At 31.5% G+C, this 20,087-nt stretch overlaps 1 protein-coding gene across 1 annotated transcript in view; it reads right to left on the reverse strand.

Moving 5' to 3' along the window:
• LOC127701985 (cell death protein 3-like) overlaps positions 1-19,544 on the reverse strand; it is a 49,840-nt gene extending 30,296 nt beyond the window's left edge. The window contains exons 1-4 of the mRNA XM_052205957.1: positions 19,523-19,544; positions 18,269-18,340; positions 15,177-15,344; positions 2,921-3,088 (exon numbers count right to left, since the gene is read on the reverse strand). Of these exons, the coding sequence (XP_052061917.1) occupies positions 2,921-3,088; positions 15,177-15,344; positions 18,269-18,332 (400 nt within the window). The 5' untranslated portion in view covers positions 18,333-18,340; positions 19,523-19,544. The remainder of the gene's footprint in view (positions 1-2,920; positions 3,089-15,176; positions 15,345-18,268; positions 18,341-19,522) is intronic.
• Positions 19,545-20,087: the final 543 nt, after the last annotated feature.

The following is a 20,087-nucleotide window of genomic DNA, read 5'->3' on the forward strand; positions in this document are numbered from 1 at the left end:
AACACAAGCCTTAAGCTTATTCAAATGTTATTCATACCCCTTCAAATTCTATTCATTAGTACTATATTCAAATTACAACATCGAACAATCAAATTAAATACCGAATACGCCATTTTGGCCATTTAACTTTTTTAAAATATAATTTATTCTATTAAACCACAATATTATTAGAGAAACTATCCGAGTTATTGTTCTGGTTTTAATAAAATTGAGAATGGAAATGGGGAATGTGTCAAAGAGACAACAACCCGACCATAGAACAGACAACAGCAGAAGGTAATGTATATATCAAACTGCAACAAACGATTTTGCTGTACAAAATCAAAATACAACATTTTAATTTAAAATTAAATAGTAAAATTAAAAGCAAATGTTTAAGTGAAATATGTTGTTCACGAATTTTCATTATTGAAAAATGTAAATGTGTTCAATATTACAAAAGAATTAAAATGAGTTAACGCATTTAATAGTTTGTAGTTGCACAGAAGATGAATGGCACTCAATGGAAAATTTTCGTTTTTACCCGCTTGGATACTATCCGTGATAGAATTTCAGACAAGATTTGCAACGGAAAACAAATTGTGGATAATGTTGTTGATTTTAAGTGAATATGATACTATATATTATACGATAGAATTACGACTCACAAATAAAAACTATTTGTTAATAATGAGATATTTGGTGTTCATTGTATTACTATGATCCAAAATTTTAAAAAAAATCCAGTATCAGCCGTTTTAGTAAGATTTCATCTTCATGCAATATCGCGTTACTTCCCTTGGAATTATTTTCATGGGTGAGCACTTTTTAAGAAAGTGCCCATGAAAATATCCGAAGGGCAAACCGTCCGGATGAATAAAGATGAACAATATAAATATCTCTCCTTTCCTAAAAAAAAATAATGGAGAGTTTGAACAAAAGATTGACGTCACAGGTGTATTTTATTTACAAATAATGCATTTTTAACTGGGATATTGACCAATCCACTGAATAAGTTGCATTTATTGATGGAATACTTTGTGTTTACAAATTTACACATGTTTATTACTGACATACAACACAATGTTTCACAGATTGCCGGAAACCGAATGTAAGTTTCGTTTCTAAGAAAACAAGTGTATTAAATACTCGAATCGTAGCAATTATTAACATGGATAAATAAACAAAATGAATTAAGACATTCGATCACGAGAAAACGACTTGAAACTCCCAAAAGCAAAAGTTGATACTTAAAGTCTTGTTTGAATAAACGGCAGTTCTTGAACTTTTGTAAAATTGGAAAAATTAGTGACAATATCCTTAAAATGTGCCCAAAATATTGTTTTGGTGCACAATAGATTTTTTGATATTTTACCTAGTACTTCTTTCATTAAAAACATCATTGAGGCGAATACAAAGGGTAATTTGTTAAAAAGCTAAAATCAGCCTCTTTATGCCCTCCAGTGTTATACGCTTATAACTGTGTATTTTACGATAAACAACAATAAAAAAAACGCAGTTTCGTTTCTATTTTTATATTGTTTTCGTTTCGTTTACTTTTGCTATACACACATTTACAAGAATCCCTATAGCATACAATATTATGAAATAATTCCATTAAACATTTTAATAAAAATGATTAAAACTCAAAGGATTTTTATACTGTACAATGGTCACTTGTTAATTTGTTCATAGTGTCAACTTATCATGAGCATGTTTACATTTTGTATTTTTCAAATTACTATGCAGATGTGATCTGACGTCATAATTCTAGTTGTCTTAACAACTGGTTTAAAGCAAAATGTTTTCAACTTGATTACTTTCACATTGCATTTTCGGTATATTTTATGTCATGAATTTATGATTAGATGTCTATGACACTGTTTGTCACTGGGATGTCTAATTGACATATATCCGACATCTCCTATAAAAATATTCTACATCAATCAATAGCTTAGTTACTTTCCGTAAGCAGTTATTACTTAAACGAAGTTCATTAACGAAAATTTTGCACATAAACAACCAGATCCATATGTATCTTGAAGGATTTTCTGATAAGTAAAATTTTGTAAACATGCCAATCAAATGACTAAGAAAATCTGATCGTTGAAGTGTTCAGTGTAACTGAATATCCGGAGGACTTAAAGGATTTTTATGAACATGATGAAGTCCGGGGTTATTATTACAAAAAAAAAAAAAAAAAAAAAAAAAAATCTTAGGTTTTGTGCAAAGAAAAAAATAAAAACAAATCTCTCGATTTCTTGATAATACTGCCTCTGAATATACATATTCTTTCAAAAGAAACTTTTTGATGTCATTATATACGATAATAGTACGATATACTAGTAATGGGCCATGATAGTAGCGCACAACCTAAATTTAAATCTTGAATAAATTGTTATAAAAAGTTGCACTATGCTATGAAATGTAGTTTCTTCTCTACAATTTCACTGATATTTTTAGCACATGAGTTCAATGAAAAAACCTCCAAAATCCGATTACAAATAGAAAAGTCCGAAAAACTGTGCCATATACGGCTGAGGTACTCTATGCCTGGCGGTAGACAACCATTAGTGTTTTGAATAATTACACATTTTATAAAAAAGTTATTTACAGAAATTAAAGATCGCCATGATATTCCATGTCAACACAAAAATGCTGGTTATTGAGCTGGTGATACCCTCTAGGGCGAAGCGTTCCTCAGCAGGGAAATCAATCTAGTGGTTGCTCAAACGCAATAGAGATACCGGGCTTATGATTTTGTACGTTAGACGTCGTGCGCTTCGTCTGGAGAAACCTCAACATGGCGCTTGAATCCAAACATTTGGAATGCTAATTCAAATACGCCATTTAAGAGCATTTACAACCAAATATATCTTTTAATTGCGATATTTTTTTTTTACTTTTATCTATCATGTCTATATTTGAGAAATAAACATACCAGGATTCGATGTAAACATCTCCTCGTTAAATTGGAAAGTGCTCGTCGGAGTTTCTCTGTATATTTCTTCTTTTTTATCATATGGAATGTTGTACACCCCTGATTTTGAAGTTACATTACTATCAGACCTTTGCGTTGTCGCTTGTGGCATCATATAACCATAACCGTCTGTACAAAAAGGAAAAAACTAAATGTACAATATGTATGAGCACACAAATGTTGACGAATAAGTCAATCAATAGACAAAAACTCGAATGTACCTAAAAAAAGTCTGCAATTGAATGAATATACCTTTTTCAATAAGATATTTAATTTGCTTCTAAACAAGTTTTGATTTTACCTTTTTCGTGTTTTTTTTTTCTAGCGTTTTAGATTTACATTTTCCTTAAAAAAAGGCATTTTTATCAGAAAGCCATTATTTGCAAGTGTTTTATTAATTGTATCCCTGACCCTTTCGAGTATTTTCTAGAAATCCGATAAATGAGAAATGAAAATGTTTCTTTCGTCTTAGTTTTGATACAACTATAGATGGTGTCGATATTAAAGCGGTACTGTTGGCGTTAAACTTTACCAACAACTGTTGTAATTGAGTGTACTATTTTGGTTCTTGTCTTTTCGTTTTTTGTATTGGCCATGATTACATTTCCCTTTGTCTAATGGATTTGATGCATCATGGTATCTTTCGAAAGAAATCGATACAAATATGATATTGGTATAATTCAATCCAGTTTTAATTATGTTAATATGTATTTAGAAATCATTATCGTCATGCATATGAGAGAAGAAAACTTTCTAACCTTTTTTCATCTTCAAGGATTATATCAGCATGCACTTGTTTGCTATATTACGTATATCATTATTTTCGATTTTTTCAATTGAAACTGAGTTCATTTGAACATCTGTTAAATTTAAAGAGTGGGTTTGTAAAAATGGTTTCCATTGGTACCCGTTCTGCAGTATACGATTGGTAGAATTTTGATTCAGTCCAACGTGTTCATAATGTTATAACCAAAACTTTCATGTAAGCTTCAATTTAAAACTGCCAAACGAAATAAGTGTTTATGTTCTTTGTTCGCGCCAGGGTATACATAATATACTCTCTAATGCTTTAGCCAAAAACACAGCTTTGATTAATATGCAAATTACAATAAACTATGAATTTGTGTTATCACGAATCTTGTATAAAACCCATACCTGAAAAATAAAACATATTGACATGCCACAGAGGACATCGGACTTTAATCAGTATCATTATGTTTATCAATGAAAGGACCTGAATTATAGCTTTTATCATTACTTTTAAGATGGGCTGATTAGTAATTCGATTCGACTTTAACTAATATTGACATTACCTACTGACGTTATATTTCAATAATTAATGAATTTTAAATCAGAAACTGTCATTGTCAAGGTTCTGCTACACAATTAACGCAGGGTAATTGTAAATCTTTGGTATGTTTATCTATTTGAAATTTACAAAATGGAACTTGTTTTTTATATATTGTTCTTTAACCATTAGTTTGCAAGTTTAATGATATTCACTGTAGTATTTACTATTTAGGGTATACTAAATATGATCAAAATCGAAATCCAATAATACGAGTCTAAAAAGACAAGACGTGTTTTTGTTTATTGATAATGCAAATATATTTGATAAAAAACTATCATATGTTTACACCTGAAATAAACACATCTTTAAAAAAATCTCTTGCATATTACAATGAATGCAGCGGTCGTATTTAATAGATAGAAAATGTAGAAAAACTAAATATGGTCTCAGATCATTCTTTTAATAATCGCACACAAATTACAATTTAATGTTAAAAAATAATAGATCTTCAGAACTAATGAAGTTTTTAATATCATCGCTTTATACCCTCCCACCTTATGTCGGTTTTAATTTGAAAATAACAAGTAACAACTGTTTTATCTGAACAATAAGTTAAGCTAGGTTTTAACGATGTCTAAATATGGGATAATTGAAAACAGATCGATCAACAATATCAAAATGTTCCTAAAACTATAATATATTCCTCAGTATGCAGGAAAATGTTCACTCTTTGTCAATCTCTAAATTCTTTTTATGTTAATGTACAGCCGACATATAGAAAAAGTTGGAATTATTGTAGCAAACGATTTATTGTTGAGTCCCCATTAAGCATATCTAGGACATAATTGGTCGTCGTATACGCGAAAGAGTACCGCCAGTTCAGAATCTTGTCTCATGGCACATACTAACATAACGCCAAATTCAACGTTTGATCCAAGGAATGAGAAGACGGTTAGCGTAGGTGATTCGTGAGATCGTTGGTTATACTCGATATTGATATTGAATATTATCATGTTTATTGTAGCCGCTGACACATACGTTCACTTTCAAAACAAAATTAATTGTTTTTTTGAACTTTTTTTTCTTAGATGTATCCAAAGTTAAACATTGTCATTTCTGTACCAATGACAGCCTTTTGTTTGACGAAGATTTTAGTGAATAAAATGCATTATTTTTAATTAACCTTTTTATTTAATTAATGCCAATGGTCTTGACAGCAACAAAATGGTTAAGATATATAATTTTTGGGCCAAAGATAATAATATATGTGAATATATTTTTGTTTGATAGAATAATCAAGGTGATATAATATTTTTTAGAAGTGTAAATATAGGCCTGTTACTGAATGGTAAGACGAATAAAGGAGGTACTTAGTGACAAAATGAACAATCAATGTAGGTCGTATTCCTATTTGTATGATCCAATTATCAATTTATCTACAGTATTATAGAAGAATCAATCTATGAAACATTCAACGTTTAAAACGTTCGAATGGATGCATAATTTTTTGCACCTTTGATTAAATTGTCTTAAAAGCAGCAACCATAAATCATGTAAATGTAATCATAAGACTATAGTAACAACTGCAAAGTGTAATTCGATAGAAAAAATAAATACATATATCAGCAAAGCCTTGTCTAAATTTTGTTCATTTTCAATTTTTGGCGGCCAATTGCATTTTTCCTTCATTTTGAAAAAAATTGAAAAGTCTAATATAACGGCATGACTTATTAAAAACTTTGATTACATTTTATATGATTTTAAACGATTTGGTTTGAATATAATTTGCTTATTTTATATATGATTGTGCAATTTAGACTGATTGGTAGACATCTTGAGAATGGCCACCTTACTGTATTTTTAGAGTCGTCTTTTACTTAAATTGACTACCAAACATATAACTAAAATTGTGCAAAATTTCATGCTTTTGTCACCAAACCCACAATTCTTCTGAAAATATGCACAAATCAGCTGGACTATAATGGCATTATGATTTTGTATTGACCTAATATTTCATTTCCTGAAAATTGCAATAATGTGGACATGATATAAAACACAACTACACATATGTTGAAATAAAAAAAAAAAAAAAACGAAACATGCCGGTGATCTAAGGTATATGAACAAGTACTTATATATTCATGTTATTCGATTTTTTTGTAATTAACATGATAAAGTACCACATGTTTCTTGTTAACGAATGCAGGGAATTTGAAAACGTAAAATCGTTTTTTTGTTTGTCTTTTGTTAAATGTAGTTTGAAGCAGCTTAGATTCTGTGTTTGATTTATTCTTGTAATCCATCTTAGATTTTACAATATAATGCGATATTTGTGAAGGTTGTGGTAATAACCAGAACACAGAATTGTGAATTATCCACACTTGCATTCTTTGACTTCTACATTTTATAGTTGCAATCTGTTTTTGGCTGGAAAAAGAATTTTGTAAAAATATTTGAACTACAAAGGCCTATTTGTTTCTCATGTTAAAGATATTAGAATACTAAAGGATGCTTTAATCTTTACAATGAGTAACGAAATATAAGAAACGTTTACCTGTTAGATTTGAGATTTTAATTCTCAACATCATATACACATTTATCTATTTAATCATCTATAAGTTTTCCCATGCTGTGATGTACATGGTTTAAAAAGAGAAGTACTTCAAACAAATCTTATTTTGAAGTCAACTTTTGATAGAAAGATAGAAAGGCTGTTGGCTTTCTCATTTTAATTGTTTTACATTTTTCCTCATGTTGGGACCTTTTATTGCATGTTATGCGGTATGTGTTTTGTGCATTGTTAAACGCCGAACGGCGACCTGTTGTTGCTGACTTTTGCATCCTTTGATCTCGTGTGGGTAGGTGTATCATTTGCAATTATACAACATCTTCGTAAGTTGTATAGCTATATATTTGAGATCTAGATGCAATGAGCTTAAATACTAAATAACAAAAATACTGAACTCCAAGGAAAATTCAAAACGGAAAGTCCCTTATCAAATGCCAAAATCAAAAGGTCAAACACATCAAACGAATGGAAAACAACTGTCATATTCCTGACTTGGTACATACATTTCCTTATGCAGACAATGGTCGATTAAACCTGGTTTTATAGCTAGCTAAACATCTCACTTGTATGACAGTTGCAAAAAATTCCATGATATTGACAACAATGTGTGAACAAAACATACAGACATAAAAGGTAAAAATGTCAAAAATAGGGGTACAGCAGTCACCATTGTTTTATAATTTAATCACTATAAAAAAATCAAATATTTGAACAAAGAAAAACAAAATGGCATAAAAGCAAAAAATGAAAGACAAGAATACAAAAAAAAGACCATATCACAATAACACAATGCCGGGATGTATAAGTACCGAGGAACAACAAAAGGATATTCCCAAAAATGGACTAAACAGTAAAGGTTAATCATTTACAAACACAAATAAAAAAAAAAATATAACAAGTAATTAAGATGATAAACAACGTCAGTACCTAGAATCTATGCGCCAAGACCATTATGTATAATATGTGAAGTTGATACGGAATATTTATCAACTAGGTCTTGGTATCTTTCGATGAACCTTTTAAGAAAAAGGACGAGACGTTCTTTGACATAACCCTGGTTCATCAACATTCTGCACAGACACTGGTGACGTTTTATAAAGTCTGTGTAGTAGCTGCAAGCTCTTGAATACCGAATGAGTTGGGAAATATATATCTCATATGCAGGTGAAGTTGGTATATTGCTACTGAGGTGGGGGAAAATTTATAATTTCAAAATTAAAATCATCTCGTTTGTCATAGATTCTGGTACTGAGATGACAGCTTATATCAAATTCGAAGTATAAGTCTAAAAAAAAGGGGGAGGAAGCCGTGTCTGTTGTTTCTTTAATTTCTAGTTCTGGAGAATATATCAATGGAACCCAATCAGAAAAGTTTGGATTGTTAATGGAAAGAACATCATCAATATATATGAATGTGAAATTCAATGATCTGGCTTCTTTGATCTTCAATTTTTGACAAGTGTCTGAAGGAACTCCGACTCATATGACAAAAAGAAGATGTCGACAAGAAGAGGGCACAGTTCTTTCCCATGGGAATGTCGACTATTTGTGAAAAAAGTCTACCTCCAAATTCAACAAATATGTTGTCAATAAGAAACTCCAGCATACTGATCACTTGTTCCTCTGTTTAGCAAATTTTACCTTTTTGTTCACTGTTAACAAAATATGCTGTATGGTATCCCAAAATAATAAATTTAAAGCGTATGCTACCATTTTTATATTGAAAAGCATTGTGGATTTTTTCTTTTATACGATTTTTCATTTCACATGGGGAATGGATGTATACAGGGTTGAAAAATCAAAAGTTTTGATAGAATTAATTTCAGAGAAAGATCGAGATTTAAAGTTATCCAGAAGTTCTTTAGAGTTTTTTTAGAATCCACATATGGGTAATACCTCTACTCGAGTAAACAGTTTCACAGTATTTCTGAAGACCCTCTTTCAATGCGGACAGATTTTTTGTAGAACATGCAAATGAGCCGGAAATGTACCGTTGTTTGTACGGAACTTTGTGAAGCTAAGGTATTCAATACAAACAAGGTAAGTCCTCAGATTTGCTGTGCAATGTAATGTTCATTGAAGCCATGAAGGACTTATGATTCGCCAAAATCTCATTTTTGTCAAATGATATGTTTTTGTATGTTGAATTCCCTGAGTGCTCATTTATTCCTAATTCTATTACAAGACACTCGTAGTAGTACGATTTACATACAATGACAATATTATTTAAAGCTTTGTCCGCAGGAACAACATTATATTTATCGTGAGAGATGATAAACATTTCACAGCTTCTTTGTTTCTGACTTTGGTCGATCATTCACACACTTTTTCAACTTCGACGTTTTATCAGATACCTGATTGTTTTGACCCATTCTGACAAAGTGTCCAGTTCAACTTCTTCTCGTTTAGCCCATGCTCTAAAAGTGGGACGAAAGATACCAGAGGGAGAGTCAAACTCATAGATCGAAAACAAACTGACAACGCCATGGCCAAAAATAAAAAGACAAACAGACAAATAATAGTACAGATGACACAACATAGAAAACCAAAGATTAAGCAACACGAACCCCACCAAAAACTGGGGGTGATCTCAGGTGCTCCGGAAGGGTTAGCAGATCCTGCTCCACATGTGGCACCCGTCGTGTTGCTTATGTTATTACAAATCCGGTAAATAGTCTAATTCGGTAAGTCACATTCGTGAAAAGGGAGGGTATTGTAGTTACGACGTAAGGAACATATCCGATATCATCCGTGAAACGGTTATTCCATAACGGTCAACCAACTCGTGATGGCGTCCGTAAAATTTACGAAGGGATGACTTCAACTTCACCATTTGGAACTCTTGGTTTAATAGCTTCTTTGTGAGCAGCAATCCTCTATCAAGGAAATCATGATAGGAAACACAAGCCCGGGAATATCGTATCAATTGGGAGATATATACTCCGTATGCAGGCGCGGCTGGAATGTTGCTACATAGAAATGGAAAGTTCACAATTGAGAAGCCGAAATCATCTCTTTTGTCGTAAAGTTTTGTTTTCAACCGACCCTCATTGTCAATTTCTAGATGTAAGTCAAGATATGAGGCAAACTCAACTGTATCTGTAGTATCCTATAGGTTGCACTTTGTAAATACAGCTGTTTCTCAAACCACGCCTCTTTTGGGGAGATATATAATATTCACAGATATGTTAATTTGTTAACGTACTGGTTCCCATTTATGATCTATGTGTTTCATCTCATAGAGACATCACTTGGGAATGTAACCAGTATAGAAAAACATGGTAGCGCCTAAATTTTAATTTTTAGGAGGTCCAAAAATGGAGGTAAGGGTTGTATAGAATTTTAGTATAAGTTTAAACTCTTAGAAGTTCAGGGCATATAAATGTTGAAAATATGCCGCACAGCCCTATATTTTGACCTTTGAATAAAATAGTAGTGCATATAAACTTTCCGTTCTAGGATATTATTTTTCACGAAACTTCATAGTAAAAGTGTCACAGTTTTAGCCGCAGTTTTAGCCGCAAAGGGAGTTCCTATGGGAAATTGCATTGTCTATATTTACAGAATTGCAACCTATATCTCTAGTTCGATAGTCCTCAATTGAATCAATAATTGTTTTAAAGTTATGGTTACAATTGATGTCTTGGGGTTCTCTAAACTTAAGACCATAAGATATCACCTTTCGGCATTGTTCATGTTGAATAATGTTTAGATCCCCACTAATAACATGGGCAGAGGGGCTGTAAATATTAGGCGAGTGGGAACGGTCACATTTCAGAGTTTTTTTTAGGTATTCTTCTAAAAAAATATCTTAGAAATAATAGGTTTGCATGATTTTAACTCAATCTTTGAGTAATTATAAGCTATTCGTACGTTTTTTGAATTCGAATTTTGAAATGTCACAGAATTTTAAAATTAATGATCTAGCTTCAAAAGAAACAAACAAAATATTTAATTTTTTTGTGTTTTGTCTTGTATGGTTACTAGTTTTTAGTATCTTAAAAAATGGGTGCTTTATCTATATCGTATGCTTATTATTCAAAATAGATTTGCTTAAATTGTATATGAATGCCTAGATACCTTGTTATAAATATTGATTAAATTAATGGTCAACGTGATGTGCGCAATAGTTTCGACTCATTTATTTAGCCTTTAAATTTGTTTTTATTCGAGCGTCACTGATGAGTCTTGTGAAGACGAATTAAGGCAACAGTAGTATACCGCTGTGCAATAGTCATAATTTCATAATTCTATTAAGCAAAAAAAAAAATAAAAAAAATCCGGGTTACAAACTTAATCCGAGGGAAACACATCAACTTTAAGAGGAAAACAACGGAACAACAGAAAAACTGAACTACAACAAAAGCAAACGCCGACTTACATAGAAACGGACTGTAGATAATAACTGCTATATTCCTGACTTGGTACAGGACATTTTAAGGAAAAATGGTGGTTCGAAACGCGAATCTGGCGTTTAAAATTATTAGCCTGGTACTAGTATTTTTGATGAGTTTTTTCTTCAAAAACTGATATTGTCTATACAAATCCCTTCTTGTAGGCATGCTTAACCTTTCTATTTTAAAAACCACATTGATTCCAAAAACAAATAAAGCAAAATAATAATAGTCACAATGCTGGATCTTTTGATCGACAACATGTTTGTTTGATGGACAGACGATATTCCAATGGGTACTACTTGTGCACCTCTACTTGCCGACCTGTATTCATACTCATATGAAGCAGAATACAAACAAAGACCGCTCTGTCTGTCTACTGTAAAAATTGGTGTAAACGTGAAAAATCTGATAAAAAATAAAATTATGAATAGTGTTATTATTCGTATATCTCATTTTGAAAACAATTCTGAAATTAATAATAGGGTCCATGATATTCCTATTTCTAGAATAAAAAATAAACTCCAAGTACTCTCAAAAGTTCTCCAAAACGAAATTACAAATTCATCTGCATTCAGTCCCGTACGCTTCACAGAGAGTCAAATTGAAAACAAGCATATCACTGCCACTACCCAGCTTAAAGCCTCTTCCGAACATTTGAAAACCCTACTATGTACTGGTTACCTAAATTGCACAAAATTCATTTAAATTCCGTTTTATCTCCGCATCTAGTAAGTGTTCTACTACCAATCTATCAGTGCTTATAACTACCTTCCTTACTAAAATCAAAGAACTTGTTATTAACTTTTGTAATAAAGCTTATGAAAATAATGGTATTAATTATTTTTGGAGTGATAAAAATTCTTTAGAGGTTTTAGATAAAATACATGCTTTTGATAGTCCTTTTAATTCTGTTGACAGTAATGATTTTTCTACTCTCTATACTGCACTTCCACACAATCTAAATAAATGGTCGTTTGAAAAATCTCATCAAAAATTTATTTGCTGTAACTCGTTTAAAGTCGAAAAAGGAAAGTATGCTAGACACACTTACTGGAAATGTGAAGATATGATTGAAGCTTTAAATTTTCTCCTGGACAACATATATGTACGTTTCGGCAATAAAGTGTATCGACAGGTAGTAGGTATTCCTATGGGCACTAACTGTGCATCTTTAATAGCAGATTTATTCCTGTATTGCTATGAATCTCAGTTTATGACCTAACTCAGTAAAGACACGTCATTGTTACATTTGGTTGATACATTCAACAATACCTTCCGTTATCGAGATGATATTTTTTCGTTAAATAATCCAGAGTTCTCTAAATATACTACCAAAATTTACCCAAAAGAACTTACTTTAACTAAATCTAACATAAACAGCAGTAGTTGTCTTTTTCTAGATTTAGACATTTCAATCTCTAAAGGAAAACTCCACACTAAAATTTACGACAAAAGAGACGACTTTACATTCCCTATTGTTAATTTCCCTTTTTTAGACGGCGATGTTCCTTTGCTCCATCATACGGTGTTTATATATCCCAACTCGTTCGTTATACCCGTGTGTGTAGTGATGTCATAGATTTTAACGAACGTAATCAATGCATCACTGGTAAATTATTAAGTCAGGGATTTCGTTACCATAAATTACGTAAAACTTTAACTAAATTCTTTCATAGATACAAAGATTTGATTAGTAAATTTGGCTGTACCTGTAGAAAACAGATTAAAAACGGTATTTCACATCCTAAATTTTACGGTAATATTGTACTTAAAGCGCGGAAATCACTATGTGATCTGTGTAAACTCATCGAACCTTTAAACAAACTTATTAGTAAAGGTTATCTTACCAATGTTGTAATTAGATCTTTGAATATAGTTTACATTGGCACTAATATTGATTTTGTCATCAGCAAATTAAAACGTAACTAAATTTGTATTCTTTTCAAACGGGATGTATAAAGACACATCCACGTTCATTTTGATCTATAAAGAGGTGAACTCCTAACTATCCTACTGCCTGTCGATACATTTATTTTTGGCATTGCACAAGTCATGTCTTCTTTGACTGTCCATGAAGTTCAAATACTAAATCCCTGGGATGTGTTTTAGTTGATTTTAGTCTCTGATGCATGATGCATGATTTTTAATAATTAATTGTTTTTGGCTTTTAACTAGCTGTCAGTAACTGTGAGTACTCTCAAATCGTACTTTCTTGTTTATTTGACCTGTTGATACTAATTGTAATGCTTTTATGTTATTAAATGTTATTCAGGGTTATAAGTGTTTGGTATTACTATAAATTTTCACTTCTTCGTACTATGAACATTTAAATTTTTTATTTTGTAAAAATATTTCCTTTCTCCATTTGAACAGTACACGTATACCTAACAATAAAATTATTTGTATTTACCTGTGTTTAAAGTAATTGCAAATGGCTTATATTTTTGTTCAAGCATACTGTTTTTCTTATATTGTTTCACAGCGGTATACCATGTTACTTTAATTATTCTTCCCTTAGTTTATTTATTTTGTATTTACATTGTATCATAGATTAAATTTATTTGTTCAGTGTATGTTCACTGGTGTTAATATGTCTTTTGATTGAGTTAAGCCATTTCAATTGATATTTTATAGTGTGTTTTTCTATGTTGTGATGGTACACTATTGTTTCAGATAAGGGTGAAAGTTTGGTACTATTAAAACGTTTAAACCCGCTGCAATTGTTTGCACCTGTCCTAAGTCATGAATCTTATGTTCAGTAGTTGTCGTTTGTTGATGTCGTTCAAAAGTGTTTCTCGTTTCTCGTTTTTTACATAGATCAGATCGTTGGTTTTCCCGTTTGAATGGTTTTACACTAGTAATTTTTGGGGCCCTTTATAGCTTGCTGTTCGGTGTGAGCTAAGGCTCCATTTTGAAGACCGTACTTTGACCTATAATGATTTACTTTTATAAATTTTGACTTGGATGGAGAGTTGTCTCATTGGCACTCATACCACATCTTCTTATATCTACAAATCTCATTAAAGAGAAAGGGAAAAGAATCTTGCAAACTGCTTATGGATACTATCGAAACTAAAAGGTCTTTGTCATACCTTGGTCTTTTCCTTGATATTGACACCAATAATATATTCAAGAGACTAATTTTGTGTGCGTTCTTCTCGTGGATAACTTTCCGTATTGTAAACTGCATATTTTGAAAGATTTTACGAAAATGTATTATGTTGGGGTAACATTTTTTCCTACGATTACTATTAAAAACAGGTATCTTCATGAAAATGTTACAATAGTTGCATATGCAATGAAAAGATCTTGTATATGCAGATGTACAATTACTTTCTTAATTTCTTAAACAGCTATTTATAACTAAGGAAACGTTTAAATACGATTTTCAGCAAATTAGGACATGACTTACTTCACGATTCATTGTGATTACTGTTCCCTTCATTATTTGATCATTATTTTTTTTAGTTTGAAAGTCGCTTTATATGTTATACACATGTGTATATAATATGTGACAATAAAAAATTTTGCAATTATTATTTCAGGAAATCATTGCAACCCCTGCAATTTGCATTATACCTAAATAAACATTCGATTTGGAAGAATTTGGTTCTTTTTGTAACATTAACAGTGTATATGAAATACGGACCTGTTGGTACTTTTTTGCAACATTAAAACATATATGTGTTTTAATGGACATGTTCATTCGTATCCCTTTTTCTCTCAATATATACACCATATGTGTAACATATCAACATACAAAAATAAGAGAACATTTACCAATATATACATTTCACATATACATGTATAGCCCGATTATTTGCAAGGCTATTGTATTCTAATAGAATAAGATAGCTTTCGTCCTTCTCTTAGCTTATTGTCTCCATTTACTCTTTTTTAGTTATTGTTATGATTAGGTAAGAAATTTCAGCAATATTTTCACATTAAAGACATAACATACCCGGATTCAACAACCACCTATCCTTGTTAACTTGAAATTTATCCGTTGTATGTTTCCTGTCTACGTCTTCCCTGATATCACATGGACGGATGTATACATCTGAATCTGAGGTAATATTACTATCTGATCTAGATATATTCTTTTTTGGCGTGGGATAGCCGTAAACATCTATAAAAAAACCAGCAAAACGGAATCTAGTGTCATCACTAATGCCAATCAATAAGTCAACCAATAGTTTAAGAAGTAAATGTGTATGAAAAAATATACTATAAATCATATCATAGTATTTATCGTCTTATTTGTACTTTATAATAAAAATTATATGCCGGGAATATAAATCAGTAAATATGGTGACTGATTAGGATCACTAGTACCACGATTGCGGTCCGAAACTAATCTTTGTCTCATCAAGTCTAAATCGACTGCATTTATCGCAAGACAAATACGTTAAAAAAAATTTCAGATTTTTAGTCGCCGTTCCGATCGATAGTAACTGTTGGTATTTTAGACCTGTTAAGTCATGTGGATTCTTCAGATTTATCCAGAAACTGAAATAGTGTTGAAAGCGCCGTTAAGATACCTTCAAATGCAATTGTAGTTTGAGAAAGTCCACAGTAAAATCTTGTATCGGTATAGTTATTTAACATCAGGGCAGTTTTTAATTTCCTTTCCTTACACCTCTATTACAAATTAATTCAGAAGATTTCAATGTTGCGGCATATGAAAATTGGAGGAAATGTGGTAAAAGTTTTTATCTAAAAACATTATCATATGCCAGAATTTCAACAATTTATATTGAGATATCATATGGAATTCCAAATTGATTTCCAGTTTTTAGTTTCTAATTAACAATATTATAAGACACATCTTTCTGTTCTAGGATTTGAACGAAATCAAATCAGATATATTATTCTATTGTAAGTTGATTGTCGGTATGGAATTTGCAGTAAAAAATAAACTTTAAAAATAAAGACTGAGAAAATTAATCACAAAATTTGAGATTCGTCATTGTGTTCTAAGATCGTTTTACGAACATTGTAAAAACTAAAATCACAAAAATACTGAACTCCGAGGAAAATTCAATCGGAAAGTCCCTAATCACATGGCAAAATCAAATGACAAAACACATCAAACGAATGGACAACAACTGTCATATTCCTGACTTGGTACAGGCATTTTCAAATGTAGAAAATGGTGGATTGAACCTGGTTTTATAGCGCTAAACCTCTCACTTGTACGACAGTCGCATCAATTCCCATTATATTGACAATGGTGCATAAACAAAATGTCACAAATAGGGGTACAAAAACAACACGGACCCCACCAAAAACTAGGGACGATTTCAGGTGCTACGGAAGGGGAAGCAGATCCTGTTCCAAATGTGGCACCCGTCGTGTTGCTCATGTTGTTACAAAGTAACATATGTATATTCCCAAGTCAACCAATTATCCGTGGGATGCCATTTTTTAAATGACAGTCAAAATGCTTAGAGGAATATGTGTAATATACATGGAACAAATCCCGATTTAAATTGATTTCGTTAAAACTTCAAAATATCTGCATTTGAAACAATGAATGATAAGATTCGAAGGGAGTCCTGTCTTATGAAACTACAAGCTGAACAATGTGTTAATAGTTCGCAGGATCACTATATACAGACATTCGACATTTTGAGTCAAAGTTAAACATTGTTACCTGTATTTATTAGTTCTGTTCTAAGAGCTTAGCGTAACACGATTGACTATCCTTTTGATTAAAGCCATATTTTTGAGGATTCAAAGCATGAGAAAAAAAAAAACTTATGGCAAATAAGTATCCCCAATCTGAAAGAGACCGGATATGTCCAGACAGATAATCGTGCTCTGCTTATGTCTGTATTACACTGAAAGCAATTCCAGACTTGTTACGATCTGCAATAGAACCCAATCGATATAAAGTTACAGACCATGCTAGTGAATCGATGCCACCACACTCGAGGTACAAACATTGGTATTTTCCCCCCTAGTTGGGTAATATGATCTATATCAATGAACGTACGAACAAAACTATCTGCAACAGATTCTAAGGTATGTAACCAGGAGCGTAAAACCCTCACACAAAAAACGAAGCTGCGTATAAATCTAAAGGAATTTCCAGGGAAGACCCAAGACCCTCTATCGCTTCGAACAAAAGAAATGTAATTGATTAGAATATAATATTAACATTATTCACTGTTGGCTTAAAACTGTAAATCCTACTATATGAAAGAAATGTTAAACTTAACGTCACTGCATTTAAAAAAAATAAAGAAACACATATTTTAATGATTGACATGCATATGAGAGAAGACACCAATTTTGACAGGCTTTTATCAACTTATAGGATATTAATATGCTTTAAATTTACAACATGTGTGTTACATGACGCATAGCAATGTGTGTAAGTGAACTCTATTACTGTTTATAAGTTGAAACACATATCGGCGAATTAAATTCACAAAGTTTATATGAAAATAAGTGAAAATTAAAATACTGCATTTGTCGGAAATTGGTGAAGGCGGCATGGTGACCTATAGCGCACTTTTTTGTCTCTGGTGGTTTCTTGTAAAACACATCTACTGTTAATGTTAAAACAATGTGTGTTCGTTGGTTCATGAAATGTAATTTATTGAACTTGTATTAAAGCTATCACGATTTAAATGTGAGATCGAAGTATATATGATCTACGTTTGAAACAGATGATAAAGGATCTTTTCATTTTGGAGTAGCAACAATCCAACACTGATGTTATTCATATAACCAGTGGCGAGCTATATATGAATTTTACTTCAGACGAGCAGTACAAACAACACGATGGCCTTGACTGCTAGACTTTGCTGGGCACTTTTGTTACCACGGTTTTCGATATTTTCAATCTTTGGTTTTATGTGTAGTGTATTGTGGTGTTTTTACATGTTTAATGTCAGCATATTGTTGTTGGTCAGTGTTCAATAACAACCAGAATGTACAATTCTATAATTGGTAGAGCTTTTGATTGCTAATTTACTTCGTAAAAATTAAAGGATCAAAGCTCTCTCGTTTTGACTGTGACAAATTGCAGATATGTACTCTTACCTTGAGACAGCTCTTGCTTAACGTGTCCTCTGTCATCACTTCTTTGAGAAATATACATTCCCATACAAGGTGCTAAAATTACATTTATTTGAAAACATTTTATCTTGTTATTTAACCATATATTTTAAATATTTGTTGATATTTGTAAAAGTGAAAATCTTTGAATTGACATATAAGTTTATACAATATGTTCCCTAAATAGAATATTACCTATATTTTTCTTGATGCAGTTTAATCTCTATGCTCTACAAGCACCCTTTATAAGGTGTTGTCTTTCGGATGTTCAGCAATACATTTTTTAAACATTATAACTAACATACTTTCAAAATGTGGCCTTCAAAAATACTGCATTTCATATAAGCTGGAATTTGTATAGTGACGTAGTCTTATACATTTTACAACGTGTTTGGTTTTCTATTTCGACAATTAACGCAACTTAAATAATTCCTTTTCTTCCAAGTAACAATTTTGATGACCTTAAACATGTTAAACTTACATGTACAATAGCCATATTGATGAGAAGAGTCGATCTTTATATGGGCATTGATATAGTTATTTTTCGAAGTAAAGTGTAAGAAAAGGTCAAAACAGTTATTAATATAGCAAATATTATTAATGACCAATTTGGTGATGATCTATATAGATGTTTTTTTCTTCAGAATTCTGATTGACACCTGTCCGGTGGTTGAATATTGATAACTTATTTTCATGAGGTACAACAATATCTAGTAGCAACAACTTTCTTTTGTGCAAAATTGAAATCGTCTCTTCAGCCCCTTCGGTTTTTTGTGTATTTCGTGTTGTCCAGTCTAACGTTGTCTATGTTATGTTTCTAAGACAGTTATTTTTGTCGTTTTACGTTTATTTTGATGGCATTATTATCAGTTCGTTTTAGAGTTTTGAGTTTGAAGATTCCTTTGGTATCTTCTATCTCTCTTTAAATGTGAATAATGGACACCCCCCTGTTATACGTCATGCAGTTATGATTTAAAATGCAGAATATTGACAGGTGTATTGTCTTCGTGATTTAATGAGGGATAAATCTTTAACAAAATGTATTAGCAATTTTCTTATTATGCAAGACAAATATTAGTAAACGTATCAGGAAATCCAAAAGACGATATATTCGTTCTTTTCATCGACTATGTTAAGACGTTATATATTATATATTTCTCTTTTGATCTATTCATTTCACGGATGTGCAAATGCGTAAGTAATGTATACTAGTATATGCTAGGTAAAATATTTTTTTACCGGGTTTTATATCTTCATTAACGTTATACACGTTATATCTGTAGTCCCATCTAGATTGGTTATTCTCATGTCCATCACATATTTCCGTATGTTTAAACGGTCTTTGATTCTGCATACCTATGTCTGAAATAAAACGACATTTTTAACAATTCTTATAGTTACATTTGAATGCTTCAACCATGAAATTAAGAGTTATTTCAAGCGTTTTGTTGGTTTTTCATTGATATATATCTATTCCTTCATTTGAGCGATAGGGTTTTCAACATACTCATAATTAAGCACTAAAGAAACAAAGTTTTGTTACTACTATTCCAACTCCGCTAGCAATTTTTGGGACATTATAGATTTTTTTTTATCTCTTTTGCCCCCAAAAAAAAACTGACACGAAGAAACACGAGTTTCTATTGCGTTTTGAGTTTCTCATAATGCTGATACGCTCAGAATAAAATATTTTACGTATGTACAGGTTTTTATTATAGTTTTCATCGTTTGTTTGTAAGCAAAAAAAAAAAAGGCACAATTAACAAAAAGAGTTATATATTTCTTCAAATCAATGATATACGTT

The sequence above is a fragment of the Mytilus californianus genome, unplaced genomic scaffold (genome assembly GCF_021869535.1).
Source record: "Mytilus californianus isolate M0D057914Y unplaced genomic scaffold, xbMytCali1.0.p SCAF_5, whole genome shotgun sequence".
NCBI classification, from domain to species: domain Eukaryota; kingdom Metazoa; phylum Mollusca; class Bivalvia; order Mytilida; family Mytilidae; genus Mytilus; species Mytilus californianus.